Below are 13647 nucleotides of genomic sequence, written 5' to 3' on the forward strand. Positions count from 1 at the left end.
AACTAATTATCAGCTGCATAGGGCAAAAGTAGACCACTAGTAAACTAAATGCATATACAAGTAGGATTCAGTTTAAGAACCTGCTAGTTGAGATATTGATCAAAGAATTAGTTTATCATATTTCACAACAAACCCCATCATGAAAGCAAAAATCATCTTAACTGGGTCGCTTAAATTCGTCTAAATCTTTTTACTCGACCCGTTTATTAGACCCATTAACGAAAACTCCTTGACCCGTAACACAAGTAAAATTCTTTTTTGTTTTTTGTTATTTAGTTTCCTACATGATTATGATAAACAACACAACTACAAGTTATAATGCAGTATAAAAACTGAAAAAAAAAATTTCTAAGCATCATCTACCCTCCAAAATTGATATTAATATTCGTCATGTTTCGAGGCTTCAATCGCTATATTCACCCGAACCAAAAGAATCTGAATCCGAATCTTCAACCTTAAAATTCCTTCCATCAACATAATCATCATTCATAATCTCATCATCTTCTCCAACATTTTCAAACCCCTCCTCATCACTAATTTCCATTTCACCCCATCTACTTTCGTTATTTGCAAGTCCATACCCTGAACTTTCTCCGTTTTCCATTTCATACCCAACTTGATATCCCTCGCCATCATCATCGTCATCATCAGATTCACTCGTTTCTTCTTCGCTAACATGGAAATGGAAATTTGGGTTGTCGGTCTCCATTTTGTCAACGGGTTCATGAATCCATTCTTCAACATTAAAGTTCCTAACGGACTCGTCTTCTTGAGCCTTTTCAATTATTCTTTTCCCAACGGTTAATGGGCCCGTTTCATGTGCTTGAGGTTTAATAACTTCACTCGTTGTGGCTTCGGCTTTGAGGTTTTGTCTATCGCCGAAGACTGATAAGCCTGCCGTCCGTTTCTGCAACTGCACACCACCACGACTACGTCCACCATCACCACTATGTGGTGGTTTCATAGGTTTGTTGTGGTCTGTGTTCACGGTTTTCCCAATGTTCTTTAAAAATGTGAACTTTAATGGAGCTTTCTGTGGAGAAACAAGTTAAAAGACTAGATTAATGTCTGGAAGTTAATTAACCTGAACCGGTTCATTCAAAAAACCGTGAAGAATATGATAAGTGCAGAGCCATATGCTAGCATACTCTGCATACACCACTGACAAGTCATACGAGCCTGTGTAAAGTGTTATAAGAGTAGTTGTAATGGGCTCGTATAACTTGCTGAAACTGACTAATGTGACGGTGTGTTGTACCAGAAGTCATACGGCCCATATGACTTTTTTGCCAAATCACACGGTCTCTATGACCACAAACAACCCGCATGATACAGCCAAAATGTTCATACAAAGCCACATAAGGTGTGATACACTTATACGGGCCGTCATACAAGCTGTATGATGTAAAAGTTTGCTTTAAACAACCCGTCATAAAATCATATGCACCAACCCCAAATGACCCGTATGATATGGTGAAAATGTTCATACGAGCCAGCATAAGGTATTATATGGGCTCGTGTAACTTACTAAAACCGACTGATGTGACAGTGGTGTGTTGTGTCAGATGCTATACGGGTAGTATGATGTAAAAGTTTGCTTTATACAGCCTGCATGACATGTGAGAATGTGGCAGTTCTGTCGTTTGAAGAGACATACGGGGCCATATAACCTCATATGACACATATAACATGACAGGTAGGCTAGTGTACACTTTTAAGGGTGGCGTCATCACCCTTTGATATAAAACATTTCGAGTATACCTCGACCACATGATCGTTTGCTTCGTGTACCATCTTCAGCTCAGCTTTCTGTTCAGGTGTGTAAGAAATTAAACCATCAAGCTCCAAAAGCCTGAGACTCACAGCAGCTGTTGTTTGTGGTATCCATGGAAGTACCGGAACTGGCCCCGCACTCGACCCCACCCGGCCCGATAAGCCAGCAGTCCCAAGCAGTTCCTCAGTAGTCTCAAACTCTAAAGACAAATAGTCTCGTTTTATGACACTCTCAAACTGCGTAAGAACCTGCAACCACCAGATTTTACCCACGTTATATTACAAAAACAGCATTTTTTTAAATATAAAAACTGTTCTCTTGAGTTGTACCTGTAAAAGATCCGCAGGAGACGATGAATCATGCAACTTTGAACCCCAAGAGTTCCGACTGTTCTCGGTCCAAGAAGATTGCAGGGCCTCACATGGGACGCAAGCCTGTGTCGTTTCCATAAAATTTGTCAAAACAAAAGTCAAATCATAAAGCGCATGTGAGCTAGTTGAGATCAGCTCGCTAAAAGCTCAAATAGAGCCAAGCTTAAACAAGCAGAGCTCAGGCTTCGTTTACTGCAAGCCTAAACAAGCTCAATATTTATATAATCATTATTTAATATACTAAATATATATTTACATAATAATAATAATTATTATTATTATATATAACACTATGATATAAATAAATATAAAATAAATACTATCATAGTATTATTATACATTATACTATGATATAAATTAATTACAATAATACAATAAGCAAGCCAAACATTTATATAACTTTTATTTAATATATTAAATATGAATTTATAAAACAATTACTTTGCATAAAAAATTATGATAAAAATAATTAAGTAAAGGTTATATATTCAAATTTTAATTATGTAAGGCCAATAATTAAAAAAACAAGCCTAGCTGGAGCTTGAAAGCTACTCATGAGCCGTGCTCGAGCTTAATCAAGCTCGGATTAAAAATATATTAAAAAGATATAAACACAAATAACAAAATGGCGATTAAAAATATATTAAGAACACGAATATAAATCTTACCTCCAAGATCGTTAATAAAGATTTGATCAGTCGAATTCTAATCAGATGGGTGATATCCCAGTCGTTAGCTTCACGAAAATTATCTTGAACATCTAATTCAGGATAACATAATTTGCCACCAAACGTGCTGAACAATCCATAGCATCGGGGGCAAACAGCCTTCTCATAGCAATAGCACCCGTGACATGAATCACAAATCCCCTGTAGCGGGGTGCACGATTGTTTACCATGTGCCTTAGCCGACAAATTTGATGAATATAAGCATTCCTTCCACATCCACTTTTCTAAATCTTGATACCGTTTTATAGCGTTTTCTTTCTCCAACTCGTTCCTTGTGAACTCGATCTTGAAAGTTGATGAGTCGGTTGAATCGGAAGTTGAAGCATGCTTATTGTTTGAATTTCTTCTGACGTTTTCTTTGAATGAAGATTCTATTTTTTGCAGCATTATGTATAAGTGAGATTCCCGGACTCCACGTGTATCCAATGATGACAAAAGAGCATCAAATCCCTGCATTTAATATAACAATAATAGTTAAAATGGGGTTTATATTTATAATTTAAACAACAATTATAAACACTTTTTTGGGAATTTTTAAATAAAAGTTACCTCTGCGTTAACAGTCTTTAGAAAGTTTTGGTAACTATATATTACTTTTACATAACTTAAGAACGATTAAAGTACCAGGCTGTTCAAAAAACTCACGACTTGTGGCTTGCTCAAAATCGCTCATTTGTAAGCGAGCCGAGCCGGGTTGATTTGTAAACAAGCCGAGCCTGAGCCAGGGTAAGCACAGCTTGTTGGCTCGCTCGTTTAGCCTTGTCGACTTGTTGAACTTAAAGCACAAATTTTAATATTTAAAATTACAACCAAAATTTACTTTGTTTTAACTATAAATTATGCGGTTTATTAATTATGCATTATAGTATGTTAATTTTTTTTTCTTTTTATATTATAACAATGTGTCTAAAAATATAAAGTTAATTAAAAAAAACATAGCTGGCTCCACATGCCATGAGCTGGTTTGAGCTAAACATTTCAGCTTGTTAAGATAAACGAGCCAGCTCGTCTCAGCTCGTTTACAGCCCAGTGATGTGTTAGATATGATAACAAAGTACATACTAGTACAATACTAATCTAATTGTTTACATAAAGTGAATCAGAGATTGTAAACGTTAAATATACACTTTTGGATGAATTTCAACTCATTTAACTTTACCCATTTGACATCTTTTAATGAAAAAGATTAAAAATAAGAACATTGAAAATTCTTTTAATACTAAAAGTTCTCGTTTGGCACGTTTAACAGTAATGAGTTCGGCTTGACAACCAACAAGCTGGCCCGAGCTTTTAACATTAAGATGAACAAGCCGAGCCGAGCCATGGTACCATGGCTTGGCTCGGCTCGTTTACAACCCTAACCCAAATCAACCCATTCTTTAGTAATTTGTGAAATGAATCTCTCAAAATAAAAGGATTATTGCTTATACATTGTATTTTCACATCTAAATAAAAACATAATAAACACAATTTATCAAGTTTACCTCTTCTGAATCGATTAGCCTCCAACAACCATGTTGCAATTCAACAAATATCCGGCCCGACCCGGGATCAAGCCTGGAGTTAGACGCCACAAACTGCCAATACCGATTGCGCCTTCTATCTTGGCCCAAAGGCAACGATCTGTAAACATACATTTCCTCTGCTTTGTGACCAATATAAGCTTTCAACTGTAAACGTGACCTTTCAGTCGTATTATTTCCGTTATTTAAAATTTGACCATTTGTCAGGCCCCCTGAACCATTTTGGCCCATTTGTAGATTCTGGTCAATTTGATTATCAGTTGATGGAATTAACGAGCTATGACTGCCTTCTGTAGTTGCAACAAAAGAATAATCTTGAATTTTGGTTGTGAATTCTTCTTTTAAACTTTTTTTATCGAGTTGTGATTCGCTCCACATTTGCTTTCTGGCAAACGTTGCAGCATCTAACCGATCCTGTAAAGGGTTTAAAGAATAAAAATAGTTGAATAAAACTTTAAAATAATGTACTAAAAAAGTTTGAAAATTTATGATTTTAAATTACTAATTTACTACCTCAAGAACAAGACGAATGGTGTTTCCTTCATTGACAACGCCAATTAAAGCAACAAGAGCATTGAGACGGTCCTCGACACAAAGATCCGAATATTCCCCTTCTGTAAGCCCTTGAACCCACAGATCTCCTAATTTTCTTTCATCCATCGCGGTACTCTCTTGATTAATATTACTCAGCCCGACACCTTGAAAAGAAAATATAAGCTAATTTAAATCAAACAAATAACCTCAAATAAATATAAGGCTAAGGTTGTATATGTGAAACAGGTCAGCTCGCTGTTTAGGTTGAAAAAACATAAGCTCAAATCAAGCTGAGCTTAAATGAGCTCGACCCTAAAATACGCTTGTTCAATAAACGAGCCGAGCATGAGCTTCACTCATCGAGCTGGCTCGTGAGCCTAAAGAAACCTAATATTTATATAAATTTTATTTAATATACTAAATATATACACATATAAATGTATACAAAATCCTTATAAATGTATACAAATTAATTAATAAACAATAAATACTCAAATTTTATTTAATTTACTAAATATATACTATAAATGTATACAAAATCCTTATAAATGTATACAAATTAATTAATAAACAATAAATACTCAAGCTCGAGCTTGAAAATCTACTCGCGGACCAAGCTCAAGCTCGAGTATGTTAAAAGAGTTGAGTTCAGGCTCGGCTGTTTTACACCCCTGCTCATTGCTTATAAAATAAAAACCACATGTTTAAGGCAGGAGATCTATATTAAAAACTCACCAGCATTTTCAAACTCTATTTTTATACCAACATCAACGTCAACACAGACGGATGTTTTAGCACCTTCATTGTAAAAGTCGGCATCTTTGATAATAGGAGTACCGAAACCATCAATTTCTTGACCCTCAACAACCTCAGATTCATAATCATCATCTTTCTCAACATCCTCAACATTGACCCCAGATAAGATCCCGCTCGCATAAGTACGTATCTTCTCTTTAGCCGATGAAATTACTTCGTCAGCAGTAGCAGGATCCTTCCTATAAGGGGGTCGAACACAATAAGTGGAAGGAGCTATTCTTTCAAACAACATTTGGTCCCTTGATAATGCAACCGAGATTGAAGCATCTGGTGTCTTGCTTGTTGTAAGATCACGAAGCCCCGTTTTCTTCAAAAGTTAGAGAAAGAACAGTCAAAAGGTAATCTTCAGGGATAACGAGAAGTCAAAAATACAATCTTTGTTAAAGTAAAGTGGTATATGTAGAAGTCAAAATACAATCTTGGTTTAAAAATAGTGGTCAAGAAATACTCTTCACAACAAAAGAAACATAAAAAATGCAATCTTTATGGAAAAAGAGAAGTCAAAATACAGTCTTTGTTGTTTTAAACAAACGGTCAAAATGCATTATTCATAACAAAAGAAACTATCAAAATGCAATCTTTCTGGAAAAAAGAGAGGTATCAAAATATATCGTTCGTAACAAAAAAGACATCAAAATGCAATCTTTCTGGAAAAGAGAGATGTCAAAATACAACCTTTGTTCAAAAGGAGTGTTCAAAATATATTATTCCATAACAAAATAAACATCAAAATCAAAAGGCAATCTTCATGGAAAAATAGAAGTCAAAATTCAATCTTTGTTAAAATAGAGTGGTCAAGATATATTATTCATAAACAAAAGAAACATCAAAATGCAATCTTAATTTAACAACCTGAATCTTTTCGGCAAGTTCCAAAACGTTTAGGCCCTTGCTACCCTCGAGACAAAGAACATGATAAGCAGCGAATTTGAGTGTCCCGGGAGTCATACGATGTCTTGACTTCTTTTGAAGGTGGGTCCCTTTTTCTTGCATCAGTGCGGCTGCATTCTCAGCAGCCGAACCATTCCGGAGCATGGTGATTACATCCTCACAACTTTTACCCTGCACAAACACACACCAGATAAATACGCAGGCTAACCTTAAACTGCAGCAAGTCGTATATGAAAGTGATTATCAGCAATGACTATTGGACCCACAAATAACAACTAGACCCTAAAAACAATTACAAAGACTTTAAACCGCAAACAGAAAATCAATTCGAAAAAGCAAACACAAACACAAAATAAATGACTAAAATAATACACTATTAACATAATAAACTGATTTGAATAAAAGGTTGTAAGTAGACGTGTAAACGTTTCAAGCTGCTTGTGAGCTACCGGAGATTGCTCGCTAAAAGTACGAATCGAGCCAAGCTTAAACAAGCATATTATTTATATAATTTTTATTTCATATATTAAATAGATACTTATATAATAAATATTATTATATATAAAATTTTGATAAAAAAAATGTCTAAATAATATATATTATGTTATATATACAATATATAATTAAAGCATATACAAAAATTATCAATGCATACAAACAAATTAACAAATAATAAACCGGATCGAGCTTGAGTTGTCATAAGTTAAATGAGCTGCGCTTGAGCCTAGACGAGCTCAGGCTCGGCTCATTCACACCCCTAATTGGGTTGAAGCTTGCCACCTCTAAATTCACTCATAAGACCACAAACAACAATTTATTAAAAAAGAAAAAAAAAAGGAGCATGATACGCACCTCATCATTTTCAGGCAATAAGCCCGAATGTTTAACTTTATCTTTTTTCAACAGGGGCCCAAAACCAGCAGATAACGCAAACTGTCTAAGTATTTCAGGCCACGTTAATGGGTTTAGATGTTTAAGCCAGTTGCGTATGTCAAAGCCCCACATATACGCCTATATCAAAAGAAAAGACAAAACATTCATCAATATATAATATTAAAGACAATTGTAAACAAATATCTTGAGAAAAAAATAATTACCCCTTCGACAATTTGAGGGTGACCACCCTCGGGATTACCAACAGTGTATTGATTAGTGCCCGGCCCACCAGAAGGTGTCCTTGCAACATCTTCAATATCTTTTATTATCAGCTTCAGGAGAGCAATGTGAACCTCCCCTAATAATCTTGAATCCTGATATATATATATAATAACAAGTGACAAGAAAGTTGTTAAATGGGTCTTTGAAATGAAATGAAAAAAAAACAAAGATTTTTGTAGGGTGTGAATGGGTCGTCGATTTAGAGCTCAAACCGTACAAAAACCAAAAATTCAGTTTCTGGGTTCTCGAAACAGTTCAGTTTCGATTTTCACAGCAGGATCGGTTCGGTTTCAGTTTTACCAGTTGGGCTTAAACTTTTTGGGCCAAAGAAAAAAGGTCCAGAATAATGAATTTGAGCCTGAAACTTTGAGCCTAAATTTGTTGTAGTTAATCATTTATTGATCACTACATATTTGGCCATAAAATTTTGGGCTACACCATTAAATATAAAAAAAAATAATTATAACCCATAAAATCCACAACAAAAGTCATTTTTTCTTTTTTTATCAGTTCAGTTGGATTATAGATGTCGGTTTGGTTTTTACAGTTCTTTCAGCTTTTCGGTTTTCGAAACATGCAAAACTGAAAGCGCATAAGAAATTGAAATATACATAAAACTAAACCATCGAGTTTAGGTTGGGTTCGGTTATGTCAGTTTTTTCAGGTATATAAAAGTCGGTTCCAGTTTTACGGTTCGTTTTGGTATTTGGTACATGCATAATGGAAACCGAACCGAAAATTCAGTTTTTGAAAAACAAAACCAAACTGTCTGTTTTCGGTTAGTTCGGTTATGGCATTTACTTTGACTTATACAAAAGTTGGCTCCGGTTTTACGGTGTGTTTCAGATTTCAGTACATGTGAAGACCGAAACCTAACCGGAAATTCAGTTTTTCAAAAAACCATAAAACCAAACCGTCAGTTTTGGGCTAGGTTTGGTTCTGTCAGTTATTCAAGTTATCAATGTCGGTTCCAGTCTTATAGTTCATTTCGGTACATGCAAAACCGAAACCAAACCAGAAATTCAGTTTTTAAAAAAACATAAACCAAAGCGATGGTTTTGGGCTGGGTTTATTTCGGTTTCATGCACACCCCTAAATTTTGTGTGAAACTCACATAATCATGAAGAGCTTGAATAAACTCATCAAGGGTAAACGGCCAAATCTCGAGAATGTCGGCAAACGTCATACCAAATCTCCAAGCCTGTTAAGTAAAGGTTATTCTGAATCGATTAATAAAAAGAAAACGAATAGTGAAATGGCAAAGAGAGGCAAAAAAAAACTACCATGAAAAGATTTCCAACGTTTTCTTCTGAATCGATCCATGGATGAACTGAAAACGGGTTTTTAAACCGCACTTGAACGGATTTGGGTGGGAACACACATAAACGATCTGACAATAATGTAACTCATATAAGTAAACAATGAATAACACAATCAATAAAGTATAAGCCTGTTATGTAAAGGTTACACAAAATGCATATCACTAATATCTAAAATAGATAAATCTTGTTACAAAAGCAATGCAATCAATAAAGTATAACGATGAATAATATTGTTTCGTTTAAGTTTACTTAAATTTTGGTTTTCCATTTTAAACAAATGTCTTTCCATTATCTGTTTTAATTTCAATTTCTATTCCAATTCAGAAAAGTAAGGTTTTATCATGGAGATTGTAATACTGTTGGCATTCCAATTTATAAAGCAGCCCATTTACCCGTAAGTATTTTTGTCGAAACCACTTTTGTCCCGATCCAAAAAGACATTTTTTTAAAAACCCGCTACCCTGTTCGACTCGACCCGTAAGAACTTTTGTCAAAACTGTTTCTGACCCGAACCAAAGACTACCTTTTTAAAAAGACTCCTCCTGCCCCGTTAACTTGCCGGCCCGTAATTTGTGTTGTCAAAACCGTTCTGACCCAAACCAAAATGACCATTTTGTAAAAAGAAAAAAAACAAGTTCTGACACGAACCCATCATGACCCGAACATGGTCAACCCGTTACCTTGCCTGGCCCGTAAGTATTTTGCCAGAAATGTTCCAAACCAAACCAAACCAAAGTGGCCAATATTAAAAAGACTTGTTCTGACCCGAACCCGTTCTGACCGTTACCCTGCCTGGCCCACCCAATCTGCGAGGCCTGGTGAATAATGGGCAATAAAGTGGTAACTACCTCGAAAGGCATCAAGATTTTGCAAGGTTTCATAGTCAAGTGAAACTATTGAAGTCAACCCTTCATGAGATGCAGCTAATTCCAACAACTCTAAGCGTTCATCTTCAATTAGTTCCATAGATTCTTTAGCAATTTTCCGTGCTGCTGCCTTCTCAATAGCAGCCTTCATTTTTATTGCTTCTTTTTCTCGTCGAATCTCTTCTTTTTGTCTTAGCCTCTCCGCCTTTGCCAAGGTCAAACATATATTTGAAAGAGTCAAAACTCAAAACACCGACTACAGATAAAGCGGAAATGTTGACCTTGAGCTAAGCCAGTAAAAATCTGGGCCCGACTCGTGGAGCAGCACATTTATTTTAAAAAAAAAACCTAATTTTATTTTTAACATGCAGATAATGTATAACTTGAGGTTTAGAATTTGAGCTTTAATTTAAACAAGCCGGCGAGCGAGACAAGAAGCCAGCTACTGAGCTTACCTTGGCTCGGGCTTGGCTCGTTTACAAACGGTCCGACTTCGAACAAGTGTTTATCGAGCGAGTCACAAGCTTGTTGAACAACCCTAACTACAGGAGTAAAATGGTAAATCATTACCTTTAAAGATTCCTTTTGCAAAAACTTTTCTCTGCGTTCGCTTTCACGTCTTTCTTCACGCTGGAATTTTTCTTCTAGTCTTTGTCTTTCCCGTAAAAGTCTTTCTTCTTCCTTCCGTCTCTCACGGTCTTGTCTCTCCATATCCCTTTTCATTTGTTCTTCTTTCTAATATAAGAAAAAAGCACAATGATATAAACTTTACAATAAGACCTGAGAATAAAATTAGTTTAAAAAAGCTTATACCTTTTTCCTCAACATATCTTTTTTTTCAAGCTCTTTCATCATCATCCTCTTTTCGGATGGACCATCCCTTCCACCATCTTCACTCTGCAAGTGTAACCACAAATTAAAACACAATGTTACATATGCAAACTGGGGGTGCTAACGAGCCGAGCCACTGCTCATGAGCTACTCAAGACGGCTCACTAAAGGCTAGAATGGAACCAATCTTAACCGAGCTCGAGTCTAGAAATAAGCTTGTTTAATAAAATAGCCCGAGCTTCACTTATAGAGCTCAAGCTTGCTCGCAAGACTAAACAATCCCCTATTATTTATATAGGTTTTTAACATGTTAAATATAAATTTATATAAAAATAATAATCAAATCATATAACTCTAAATCTATATAAGCTAATTAACAGATAATACAAGCCGAGCCTGAACTCTTGTAAGTTGAACGAGCCGAGCTTGAGCCTAATCGAGCTCTCAGGTCGGCCCCTAATGTCAAGAGTGATTGATAAGTATACCTTGCGTTTTCTCCACATTTGCATAACTTCTTCATTGGGTTGAATGAAGTCATTATCATGCATAGGTGAAGAAAAATGTCCCATTTCCCTTCTATGCGTCGATAAACTGACACCCTTTGAATGCCCCGATGCACCATAAGTCGGTAGTGGTAGACCATTATGAAGGACTAATCTTTGGTCACTTGGGTAACTAACAGGTGAATCATATAACCGAGAAACTGCTCCATATGGCTCATGTTTTATACTATGAGCACCATCGTCTTGAAGATTAGCCATGTCATCCTATAAATATTCAAAAAATTATAAAAAAGGTAGCCACCAAGAATATTGTTCGATCAAAAAGATGTCAGAAATATTTCCCATTCTTTGTTATTAAGTGTAGAAGGTTGCCTTTTATCAAGTTAAGTTAATATCACAATACACTGAAAATGACAAAACAATGGATATATATATGCAATTATGCATATATATATATATATATATATATATAATAAATGAATTTTAGTAAAAGTAGAGGGCTAACTTTCATTGGCAGATGCTCAAATAAATTTCCTTCATAAGAACGCCTACTATTTTGACCGTGAGACTTCTTCACCGCTGCAAAACAAGCAACACCAAACAAAAATATATAAATATTCGTACGATTGCCAATAAATATTAAGTAAAAAACCAAGAAAAAAGAAAATAATCCAAATGTCTAAAACGTCAAATATGATATGGGATATAAAAGAGAAGCCATCATTCACAATAACAAAATTGTGTAATAGATATCTCAGTGATAAATAAATATGAATAATAATAATAATAATAAATATACTACTAATACATAAAGATTTAATTAAAGAATTGCCCACAAAACTATATTCAATTCTAAAGGTTTATTTTTTGGCTATGCTGGATCTTTAAGCATTAGGCATTTAAGCTATAATGCATTTAATCGGGTAAATAAAAAACCACAACATATAAAAAGTTTGTTTCATTCCATCAAGTAAGAAAAATACATATGAAAAGATTATATGCTCACATACTCCAATTACTCACAGATGCATATTATATCATTGTTATCAGATACAAAAGGTACCTATAGGTGTCCCAAATGCACCCGGAGGCAGTTCATCAAACTCGGTTCCAAGAGCTGGTCCATCATCTCTTAAAGGTTCCCCCAATTGAGCTTCAACACACTCAATTATCCTTCTTAGCATCATCCTCTCTTGAGTCAACTCATAAGCCCTGCTATGCACCAACGGTTCATTGAACTCACTAGAATCCAAATCCGACCCTGACCTGGACCTTGACCTTGACCTTGACCTTGCCCATGACTCACGATGCGACCTCGACCTCGACCGCGAACCATACTCACTCCCACCACCACCAACACCAACACCGCCACGGTCAACCATAATAAACTCTTGTTTAACCGGTTTTATCAACTCCTTACGATCCCCACCAGGCGTCTTTAAAGTTCCTTCCTTTTTATCTTTTAACCGCCGGTGACAAAACCACATTTGCAGTTGTCGATCCGTTAACCCTAAAGACTCTGAAAGCTGTGCTCTTACCGCCTCAGACGGATACATATCAGCTGCAAAACAATATCAATCACATAAAATTTCTCAAAAATCTAATCTTTAACATCAACTAGCTCCGTCAATCCAACAAATTACCAACAACAATTAAATTAAGAAAACACATACAAGCATAGGTCTTTTCAAGCATATTGAGTTGAAAAGGGGTCTTCATCTGGCGTTTAGGCTTCTTAGATCCATCCGATTGAGCGTTATTATGATCGTTAACGTTCCGATTGCTTTCCCCTTCAGAACCCGTCTCCATTGAACGGCTGCAAATCGAGCAAACCCTAGAATATCACACCCCCAAAAACTAGGGTTCCAGGACGAATTTCAACATAACGATTCCGACCCACCAATCGTTATCCTCAATCAAAGAAAACCCAGAAGCGAATTTCAATTTGGTTAAGTAAATCGAAAGGGTCAATTAGGGTTGATGATAGTAATAATAATAATAAAATAAAGGGGTAGAGAGAGAATGAAGGATGTTGTTCTTGAGAGAGAGAGAGAGAGAGAGGGGGGAATAATAATAATAATAATAGAAATGAAGGATGATGTGAATGTGATATTATTATTTCCTTCAATTCCAAAGGAACAAGGAAAGAACAACTTTGATCTGATGATTAATCTTTCCATATTGTTTGTTTTGTGCTTTAACAAAATTATGAAAAATTAGAAATTGATTGATTGAATTCTGATTAGACACAAACACGTTGTGTTGTGTGTTGTTTCTTGGATTTGTAAATAGTAAGATGGATGATGATGATAGATAGATGAATATTCAAT

The 13647-nt window shown here is 35.6% G+C and overlaps 1 protein-coding gene across 1 annotated transcript; it reads right to left on the bottom strand.

Moving 5' to 3' along the window:
- Positions 1-402: 402 nt before the first annotated feature.
- Positions 403-13278, bottom strand: LOC143632451 (homeobox-DDT domain protein RLT1-like). The gene is made up of 19 exons (XM_077100969.1): positions 12991-13278; positions 12381-12878; positions 11823-11896; positions 11300-11581; positions 10797-10880; positions 10554-10718; positions 9966-10188; positions 9079-9185; positions 8910-8996; positions 7735-7887; positions 7490-7648; positions 6599-6808; positions 5666-6053; positions 4910-5094; positions 4358-4810; positions 2814-3323; positions 2104-2208; positions 1762-2022; positions 403-1033 (listed from the first exon to the last, which is right to left on the bottom strand). Exons 1-19 carry the CDS (start codon positions 13124-13126, stop codon positions 404-406), a joined length of 4710 nt encoding a protein of 1569 aa, XP_076957084.1. The 5' UTR covers positions 13127-13278; the 3' UTR covers position 403.
- Positions 13279-13647: the final 369 nt, after the last annotated feature.

Source organism: Bidens hawaiensis, unplaced genomic scaffold (assembly GCF_021521415.1).
Source record: "Bidens hawaiensis isolate Kalapana, Puna unplaced genomic scaffold, B.hawaiensis_p1.1 tig00006390_1, whole genome shotgun sequence".
Taxonomy (NCBI): domain Eukaryota; kingdom Viridiplantae; phylum Streptophyta; class Magnoliopsida; order Asterales; family Asteraceae; genus Bidens; species Bidens hawaiensis.